Source organism: Tiliqua scincoides, chromosome 11 (genome assembly GCF_035046505.1).
Source record: "Tiliqua scincoides isolate rTilSci1 chromosome 11, rTilSci1.hap2, whole genome shotgun sequence".
Taxonomy (NCBI): Eukaryota; Metazoa; Chordata; class Lepidosauria; order Squamata; family Scincidae; genus Tiliqua; species Tiliqua scincoides.
In genome coordinates, this window is record NC_089831.1 from 24844939 (window position 1) to 24855641 (window position 10703).

General features: G+C 49.1%; 1 protein-coding gene across 2 annotated transcripts in view; it reads left to right on the forward strand.

The window, feature by feature from the left end:
* Positions 1-2471: 2471 nt before the first annotated feature.
* The window catches only part of LOC136662298 (dixin-like), a 34783-nt gene continuing 26551 nt past the window's right edge, over positions 2472-10703 (forward strand). For both annotated transcript variants that reach the window (XM_066639466.1, XM_066639467.1), the window contains exon 1: positions 2472-2690. In XM_066639466.1, coding sequence (XP_066495563.1) covers positions 2631-2690 — 60 coding nt within the window. In that variant the 5' untranslated portion in view covers positions 2472-2630. The remainder of the gene's footprint in view (positions 2691-10703) is intronic.

Genomic DNA, 10703 nt, shown 5'->3' on the forward strand with positions numbered 1-10703 from the left:
ATGCAAACGCTTGTGGGAGTATATGACCCATGATCAAAGGCCCCAACAAAGTTGCCTTTCAGGAGACGGGTGGACTTCGTGTCTGCCTTCCAAATCATGTGGCTTTCATCACTGAATGCTCCAAGAGCAGGTAGGAGAGGGTGAAATCTGTCAGTCCTTTACTGTGAATCATTATAGGAAACCAGCACAACGCACGAGTTCTCCTGCACAACTGAAATGAGTTGGAACGTCCCCTTCATTTCTATGGGGCTTCTGCAGGAGAACTTCCCAGTGGGTTGCACTCCTAAGATGTATATGCAAGAAGTCTTATTATCTCCTCTCTCTCTCTCTCTCTCTCTCTCTCACACACACACACACACACACACACACACACACACACACACACACACACACACATGCCATCACCTACTAATTCGTTTATCCTCAAGGGGCAACTTGAGTAATAAAATTCCTTCAGGTCTTGAATGCTGAACTTGGCACACCTTTCCTGGACTTGCCAAAGGGCTGTGCAGGAAGATCAAAAGCTCATCTACTGACAGATGCTGGCCTGATAAAAGACATCGTCTGACCTCCCCCTCCTCTTTCATAATTTAAAGAGTGTATTGAAGGGATTAAATTCTGCACGCCCCTCCCCCTGCCCCATTACTATCAATATTATTCAGGCAGATTCTCTTTCTCTTTTTATGGTGGGGGTTGGTTTATTTTTTCCTCCTGCCCCTCCAATGGAGGGCAAGGACTACCTTCCCACCAGCCTCTCTGCTCTTAAAATGTCCATCTGAGGATTGTAGAGTTTGTGAGAAAATAGATAATTTTTAAGTGGTAAACTAAATTTCTTACAAACCGGTGGCCGCATCAAGACATATGTTGCTTCTGTATGAGTATATTTTATTTTGCTTCTCTGTCTCTTCTCTTCCCCACTTTCATCATACTAATTTATTGAGGCCACTGACATATTTGCAGACCACTGAGTGGAGGTGGAAGTCTGACACCCCATCTAGTCTGCTGTCCCCCTCTGTGGCCTTCAGCATCAGCTGTTCATTCTCCTTTCCCTGCGTGCCTCTTCTCTTACCCCTCTTCCCATGCTAGGTCTGACTTAGCACTTAGCAATCCTGCATACACTTACTGGGGACCCAGCCCCACTGAACTTAGTGGGACTGAGTAGCCATCCCGGGAACTGGGCTGGAAGGTAGAAAAAAATTCCCTATTTAAATGGCGTCATTTTGCTTGTGAGCGTACAACAGTTTGCATGATGAAATGGTTAACTAACAGCTTCAAGAGCACTGGAATGGAACAGGCCCCAGGCTGTTCTTGCAACACTCAGCATCTGGTCTGGTCAACCTTTGAAGAGTCCCTGTTAGCTTGTTCTGCTATGGAAGACATCTTGGTGGAGCCGAATAAGTGACTTTCTCTTATGTCACCCATTTTTGTGCAGTTTGTTGTTGGTGCTGAGATTTCATTTTGACGTTCCTTTTTCTTTTCAGTCGCAGGTTAATGTTCCACTGCTGGGTTTTTAAAGGTACTGACTGGCAGTCTGAGTGTATTTGTTAGCGAGTAAGCACGACTGAACATGGTGTGCGTTAGTACTGACCAAACTTAAACAGGATTGCGCTGTGAGTTTCCTGTTCAGTTTGTACAAAGGGTGCAGGGAGGGAGGAGGAAAGTTGGGAGGGAGGGGCTGGGGCTGTCGATGTGTTATCACTGCCATTACTGTGCGCTTCCACGGAGGTGCATGAATTCTCGCCCCCTTCTTCCGTGTCGCAGGGAACTATTGTCGTGTCATGTGCACGCAACTCTAATTTCACATGTTCATCAAAATTACAATGGGAAAAAACCCAGGGGGTGGGTTTATATTTTAGAAATTTGCCCAGAGGTTCGTCCTGAAGCAGACAGGGGCAGCCTTGGTGGGGGATGTGAGGTCGTCCACCGCCTTGCTGGTTTCTCCCTTTCTTTCGGTGCCGTGATGGGTTGCAAAGCCTCCACCAAAGTGAAGGCTTTTCAAACTGTATTTGGGAGCCTGCCGTCCTGCTGCCCTGTGTGCAGCCTGTCTCAAGATGGACAAGGTGGCAGATTGATCGGCTCTGGTCTGGCTTGCTGCGTTGCCACTGGAGCTGATTTTTGGCTTCCTGCAAAATTTGTGTCCCACCCCCCCCCCGCCCCCCGTTGCAGAGCTGGTGGTGCTGCCAGCCTCTCTCCTGGTGTTTCCTCCTGAGCCAAGCTGGAGTTGACCCCCCCCCCCAGCTCTACTCTGCACACAGCTTGCTCTGTGTCAGGCAGAGAGGCCCGGCAGGCACTTGAAATCGGTTTCAGATGTTTTCCCTGACCAGTTCTTGGGCCTGCCGGGGAGGTGTTTCTATAGGAACAGAGCAGCGTGTGACATCTAGCCTGCCGCTTCTCCCAGTGGCGCCCTCCTGAGCATGCCCAGTTGCGAGTCTTGACTTTGGCTCAAGTATCCTGCCTGCAGGAACGGCCGGGCTGCACAGATGGGACTATGAACGAGGCCCCCCATGAGCTGCGGGTCTTTGTCTTTCGGAGGAGGAGGAAGAGGAGGAGGACGAGGTCGTACCCTGGGCTGGAGAAGTCACTCTGCATGTTCCAAGGAGAACTCAGCCCCTCGGGTGGGCTTCTGAAGAATGCTTGCCTGCCTGGCTAGGGGAAATCTAGTGGATATTCTGCACGAGGGCTTCACAGAGGTAAGCGGGGAGCCTGCTTCTTTTGCGCCGTGTCTCTTGCACAGCTCGGGACCTCTGAAAGCGAAGGATGGAGGAAGGACTGTCAGGTTCAAGGAAGAGGGGACGAGAGATTTGGGGGGCTGGAGTTGAAGCCCTGGGCACCCTCACAAGTCCAGTTTGCAGAAGTTGGAGAGAGTTTGTGCAAGTGACTGAGCTCACTGTTCAGCGCCCCACATTGCAGCCATAACCTTTGCTGTGGCACTTTTAGCTCACATCAGAGTGCAGCAGCCTCAGGAGGGAGACTCTGTCTTGTAAAATTGGACTGCGCAGTGTTTGAACTGCTGTTGTACAACAGCAGCATAATCCTAGGTGGGTCTACTCAGAACTAAGGCTCCTTGAGTTTAGTGGGATAGGAGTGTGTAGGATAGGGGTGTGTAGGATTGCAACTTTAGGTAAGAGTCCTTGAGGATGGCCCCCTGTGTGGTCCCCATCTTGGTTCTACACAGTTGGGGAATGGAGGAGGAGGAATAGTTTGAACAATTAATTCAGCTTCTATGGTCACAGTAGGCAAGTAAAACCCTTAAATGGTGTGTGGGGTGTGTGTGTGACTGACACCACATCAGGTGGCACCCAGTAACCCAGCCTGTAAGCCATCATGCTGAGTGGCTTCGGTTCTGCCCCATTTCCTTTGGGACTTTAGCAGGGGGCTCTGTTGGTGGACGCGGTGACCACAGTGTGTTTCCTATTGCTGCGCTGCGGAAGGGTTTCCTGGCTGTGTAAGCCGAGAAGGCAGGAGGACCGACATGAGACGAGATGCTCAGGATTAGTGGTTGCTTTTCTCCCACTGCCTGAAGTCACATTACTCTCCTTTTTGAAACCCGCATCTTGTTTTGGTTCCATGGGTGGCCCCTTTGGTTGGTTTGAAGGCTCCACTTATCTTGAATGTTTTACAACTGCTTAATTACACACCCAGGTCCCTTCAGAGCCCAGCCAGCAAAATGGGGCTGGGGACTCAAAAGTATATAAAAAGGTACATTTTCCCATCTCTCTGCTTTTCCTTTAGTACTTTTTCTCCCCTCTTCAGATTGAACTGCCTGCTGGCATTTCTTAATTTTCTGTGAGCAGCTTGCCGTTGCCTCTTTCCTCTCCCTATCTTCTAACTGCGATAGAGGAGTAGAGCATCCCCCCTCCCAAAGACACTCCTGGGATCTTTTGCCAGGATCTGTTTTTATTCATCATTTGCATAGCACAGATAGCATTCAGTCTTTACTTCCAGGTAAATAGGCACAGGATTGAGTTGCACACGATAAAGTGACTTGCCCAAGGTCAGCCAGGGTTCATTCGAGACACAATTTGTTTATATTTAAACCTGTGTCTGATAGCCCATGGTAGCTTTGCAAATGTCCACTGTAGGTATTGACCCACAACAAAATTTATTAGCTTGCCCCCCTTATTTATGTACTGGTTATTTGTGGCCCAAATGAGGGGGTGGGGGGGAAGAGTCACCCATCATCTGAGAATTTCTTTACTCAGCGTGTGGTCGGACTGTGGAACTCCTTGCCACAGGATGTGGTGACGGCATCTGGCCTGGACGCCTTTAAAAGGGGATTGGACAAGTTTCTGGAGGAAAAATCCATTACGGGGTACAAGCCATGATGTGTATCTGCAACCTCCTGATTTTAGAAATGGGCTATGTCAGAATGCCAGATGCAAGGGAGGGCACCAGTTTGCAGGTCTCTTGTTATCTGGTGTGCTCCCTGGGGCATTTGGTGGGCCGCTGTGAGATACAGGAAGCTGGACTAGATGGGCCTCTGGCCTGATCCAGTGGGGCTGTTCTTATGTTTTTAAACTACAATTCCCAGGAAGCCTTGCAGGTCTCTTGTTATTTGGTGTGCTCCCTGGGGCATTTGGTGGGCCGCTGTGAGATACAGGGAGCTGGACTAGATGGGCCTGTGGCCTGATCCGGTGGGGCTGTTCTTATGTTCTTAACTACAATTCCCAGGAGGCCTTGCAGGTCTCTTGTTATCTGGTGTGCTCCCTGGGGCATTTGGTGGGCCGCTGTGAGATACAGGAAGCTGGACTAGATGGGCCTCTGGCCTGATCCAGCGGGGCTGTTCTTATGTTCTTAACTACAATTCCCAGGAGGCCTTGCAGGTCTCTTGTTATCTGGTGTGCTCCCTGGGGCATTTGGTGGGCCGCTGTGAGATACAGGAAGCTGGACTAGATGGGCCTGTGGCCTGATCCAGCGGGGCTGTTCTGATGTTTTTATGAGAATCTGGGAAGGCAACCATCTCCCCAGAGCAGAATGGCCACTTTCAGGAAAGACAATTGTGTGCCCTGCAACACGTGTGGAACAAATGTTGTCAATTGTCTGAAAATGTCCCAGGAAGCCATTGGTTTCAGGGGTCTGTGCACCTCTAGCCTGGATAGTCTTTGCATTGCCTGACATTGACACAGGATGCTTGTCGGAAGAGAGTACCTTTCAGGGACTGATGACAGCCAGGGCTGGAAGCCAGTTCCATCTCAGGGCCACGTGGAAAATGTGTTGCGAGCTGGAACGGTGCCGCTGATTGCATGTTTAATTGCTTGCAGTTGGCAGGTGTTGCTTCCTGGTCTTGCAAGCATGGCAGGTGCTTCATAGTAACCTGTCGCACCTGTCGCACTAAGGCTACAGCCCTTGGCAACAGGGCTCCTCCTCAAGTGTGGAGTCAGGCCTTGAACAATCTTGATGATAGGACCTGGAAAGAGGAAAGAAGGCACAGCATAAGTGTGAGTTTGGGCATCTTTGATACTCATGACTTTATCTGGCATCCTTAAGCAGCTTTTGTCAATGGGGAGGGGGTGTTAAAATACCCCTCTCCTTTAATTAGAAAACATAATTGTTCATAAAAGCAAGTGAAAAGACTCTAGCTATAAACAAGAAGTCTCTGTGTGTTCATACTGTACATCTGGCTCATGAGTAATCCCCCTCCAATCCTTCATCTGCATTCATTCAAACCAAAATGCACGTTTGGAGGATGTGGTTGCCCACCTTTGTTTCACTGTCACTGTTTGTCTTCGGCACTTGGCCATCTCTCTCTGGATGTGTTCAGTGGTGGGCAGATCTTCTTTGGTTCTGCCAGCCTCTCGTGGCTGGCTGTGGGTCACCACCCCAGTTCGGGGAACGAAGGAGAGGGCCTGTCGAAGCAGGGTTCTGTTCTGTGTGTGCCTAAAATTGCTCTCTCGCTCAGTGACACAACGGTGGAGTTCTGAGAAGCCTCTGGACCAGGGTTCAGGGTAGCTTGTGCCCCTTTGCAGTCTCCCTGGGCTGAGCCTTTACATGGGAACAGGGTAAGAACTGGAAGCTCCCTTGGGGTATTTTCCCAACCCCAGCCCCTCCATCATTAGTGGGTAGGGTTTGCAGTTAGGGCCCCACCCCCTGCTGTTTCCAAAGGATGCCTTCATCCCTTTGTGTTAGTTTAATAATTCCACCTCTCAGCTGGTTGGTGGCACAAGAGCTCAAGGCTTCTGTCAAGGGGCAGGGTGAAGAGACCTTCAGCAACATCAGGGTCTTGGTTACAGTTCAGTGTTTGTGGTTTTCTGGAGAAAAGGCAACCTCAGAGAACAAGTGAAAGAACCAGCCAAGCTGAATTGGAAGGACTGGAGCACAAGCCTTTCGTTCAGTCTCTGGGCCCCACTTCTGATCTCTTGCCAGTTTTGGAAATCTATTGATTTGGTTGTTATTTCTTGTTGGTTTCTTTTTTAAGGGGGTCGTGAGAGTGTGGCTTGAATGATGCTTTACTGTGCTTGTCGCTTTTCATTCCCAGAGTGCGAAAAGCATACTTGGCAATCCATTTCAAATACAGCTAAATGAATTTCATGCAGAGCAAGTTCTCCCTTTAAGTTGTCGAGAGGTTCTTGAAAACTGCAACTTTATGAGAAGCAGCTTGCAACAAAAAACAATTTTTCTGTAGGGTAGTATCTGATATCTATGTAAACAAGAGTTACTAGAGACCCAAAACACTTTGGGAGTAAGTCCCATTGAACACAATAGGACTTACTTCTGAGTAGACTTGCATAGGATTGTGCACTTTATGTATTGCCAGTTGGCAACCTTCAGTCTCGAAAGACTCTGGTATCGCACTCTGAAAGGTGGTTCTGGAACATCGTCTAGTGTGGCTGAAAAGGCGAAATACTTTCTGTATTAGACATTGAAATAAATGTGAGCTTTCTGGGCCGGAGGAAACCCACACAGGCCTGGGGAGAATGTCCAAACTCCACGTGTACAGTGGCCTCAACTGGGAAATTGTTTTTTCTCCTCATCAACTTTATAACGAAACAACTTTAAGTGAAGACTTGCTGTATTCTGATTTGTGTAGAAAAAGTTAGGGGTTGGGGTGTGTTGCAGGGGGTGTCGATCATTGCAGTGAACCTTGAGTCACTGTGATGTGTAAACAACGCTAGAATTGGGAGACCTGCGTTTCAGTTCTGACTCAGCCATGGGTCAGTCACTACCTTGCCTGCATTGCAGGGCTGTTGTGCTCAACACCTTCTGCTCCTTGCAGAAAGGGAGAGACGGAAGTGTGATGATAGCTAACGACCTTATTATGAGAGCAAAATTGACTATATGGTTGAGCCATTTGGTTATTTGATTTTTCTCTGTAAACCGCTTTGTGAACTTTTAGTTGAAAAGCGGTATATAAATACTGTTAATAATAATACTGTTAATTAATATGGTTGAGCTGCTGATTCCTTGTCACGTGAGCCTGTGATTTGGCCCTATGTGGAAAAGGGGAAATAATTACTTCTTTCCCTGAAGCATCAGATGATATAGCACAGAGACGGGATTTAACAGGCATTCAAGTGGCCCTTTGATTCATCTGATGCAGTGGAACCAGTTGGGATGTCTGATGAAAGAAGCATTCGCTTCAAGGCACTTGCGGTAGCCCGTCAGGGAATTTGGGCTCCGAAGGGCAGAAGAACACGGGCATAGCGATGTGAGAGGCAGGAATATGGAAATTTTCTTTCTGCTTGATAAAATGGTAATAATTAAACACTCTCACTTTTTAACAACTGGCAGGAAAAAAGGGTGGGCAATTGTGATTTGTAGTATAGAGAAGGAAGTGATTGATTTTTTTTTTAAAGGCAAATTGCTTTGCGTTTGGTATTTTTCCCCACCTTGTTCAACCTCATCAGAACATGAGAAGAACCCTGCTGGATCGTCTTGCCCAGCTTCCTGTATCTCACAGTGGTCTTCCAGATGCCTCAGGTTGCTCACAGGACAACCTGCATGCTGTTACATCTGGAATTCAGAGGTAGCCTACTACTGAAACCAGGAGGTTGCACATACCCATTGTGGCTTGTCACCTGGGTTGGACTTTTCCTCTATCAGTTTCCCCAATCCCCTTTGAAAGGCATCTAGGCCAGACACCATCATCACATCCTATGGCAAGGAGTTCCACAGATTAATTATATGCTGGTTAAAGAAATGTTTACCCAGGGTGATCTTGTGTTGCGATGAGGATGAGCTGCTGGTTGAAGACTGTTTGGGCCAGACCATGGATGCAAATCTGCTTTTGCTGAGGTGCAGGGAGCCCTTCCAGCAATCATTGGACAATTTCCTCATTTGGGACAAAGTGACCCTGAAGACCAGCTGGCGCAACCCTTGTGCCAGGGAATTTGCCTGGTCTTCTGAAGCGAATGGGGTGAAGTAACTTGGGTTATATACAAAGAACAGCCTTACAAAGTGATTTTGACAGCCATGACTCCTTAGACTTGTGCCTGATTGTCTCTCCTTGGAAACAGACTGAAAATGGAGGAGAAATGTTCTGGCTATTTTTAAATGTACAGAACCCTTTGCTAGGCAAAAGGTGGTCAAGCAGCAGCAATACTGCAGACTGTAGCCCTCTTTGTGGTCTTTTTTCTTGTTTTCCAGCTAGCAGCAGGAATAAGTGAACTGACATCGGAGGGGGCAAAAACACTGGTCTGGGTGTCACCAGTTAGATTGCAAACCCCTCTTTCCACAGGAAAGCCATTTAGAAAAGAGACTCTTGCCTTTAGAGCAGGCCCATGGCCATACCAATCTTCATCATCATAAATATTCCTTGATGTTTATTGTTGTCTCTCCCCATGTGCTCAAAGCATTTCACAGCCATCATTTTGGCCACTGTGATAGCAGGTTTATCCGGTAGGCCACTACTCCCCCCTCCCCCTCATATCACAGATGAGGGGATGAAACTGAGATTGGGTCGTTGAAGGCTGCCTGGCAAACTCGTGCCTGAAGTGGAATGCAAACGGAGCCTTTTATTTGTTTTATTATCTATTTAGCTCCCACCTTTTTATACGTACCCTTCCTCCAAGGAGCTCAGGGTGGTGTACATGGTTCCTCCCCTCCTTTTGTCCTCACAACAACCTTGCGAGGTAAGCGGGGCTGAGAGATGGTGTCTGGCCCAAGGCCACCTAGGAAGCTACCTGACTGAGTGGGGATTTGAACCTGGATCTTCCAGGTCTAAGTCCTGCTCCCAAACCACCACACCGTCCTGGTTCATCCTTTTCAGCTAACGGCTCATGCTCTTAACCACTGCGCTGCACAAGTGTAATATACTGCGTGGCACCTGAAGCCACATGCACCTTCTCTTCCCCCAGTGTAGGCACTCCTGCCCTCTTTGGTCCCGCTCCTGCCTTTGACCTTGGTGTCACTGCTTGCAGGCTGGTTCCCCTCCCCCATACCTTTCCATCATGTATTCTGAGAACTCCCCTGCCCTCCCCCTGACCCCCACCCTCTGGTGGCCTGGGAGAATCAGGTGATTCTGCCCCTTGCTTTCAGAAACAGCAAATATGCATACTGTCCAACCCCTGCCTGGGGATTACCAAGATCATCTAATTAAGATAATGTCCAGCAGCTTAGAATTCATGCAGGGGCCTTAACCACATTACGTCCTGATGCCATTAAATGCCTTCAGCACCACTGCTTGGTTCAGTGTCCCAGGCTTGCAGGACACTGCAGAAAAACAGCACCACTTTCCTGCTCTAAATGCAGAAGGCTCCTTGGCCAGCTCCCTGATCTTCCTGGTTAGGTGCCAGGGCCGGCCATCCGTGAGGTCAGCTGAGGAGGCCGCCTCAGGCAGCGAATTGGCAGGCACTTCATCTGCCTGCTCACCTCCAGTGCTACACAGCTGCTCCTCCTCCCTGGATTGGAAAAGGAAGAGGGGGGTGGAGCAGAAGGGGAAGAGTGGAGAAGAGCGGTGAACTGGAACATCAGTGACATTTCTGCCTTGACCCCCCCTCTTTTTTCCAAGACAGGGAGTGGGGTGAGCAGAGGCTGGTGCACCACCAGTCAGGGAGGGACATGCACAGTGTTTGGCACACCACCTCAGGCTCCAGGGCATCTTGGGCTGGCCCTGGTATGCAGCATCCACAGGATGGACGCTTAGGGCAGGCAGACACATACAGAGCGGAGGAAAAGGCTCAGCATTTCATTCGATTCTCAGACGAGAAACAAAAAAAATGTTATCTTAATGCAAATAAAACAACAAACACTTTTGCAGCCAATGTTCTGATCCTTGAGCTGAGGGATTCTGTTCACAGAACTGAGTTTTACGGGGGCACACGGTTGTGGGGAAACCACCAGGCAGTTCCTCTCCTTGCTGTGGGCATTTTGCTGCTCACTTGCAGCGGATCTGGCAGGGAACGAACCTTGGTGCTGAAATGGGTGTGTGGGTTTTGTCGGAACCATCTGCTTGGTCGTGGCAAAGCAGAGCCAGGCAAAGCAGAGCCGGCCTCCGCAGTGGCATTTTGTACATGTCTGAGCTCCCCCACCCCGGCATTGACTCCTTGCCCCCTGCCCACTTGGTTCCTTGTCCTAAAAATCGCAGTTACTCCCTGCCACTCATACTTGTAATCTAGACATCGTCACTAGTTCTACACACTTTCCCCCTCTGCCTTCTAAGCCATGTCCCAGCCTCCATGGCTGCTTTTGCCCGGGTCACCTTTCCAAGGGCAAATTGTGAACAGAATCCTAAACCAAGGTCCTGAGCGCCACTGTTTGGTTCTTCA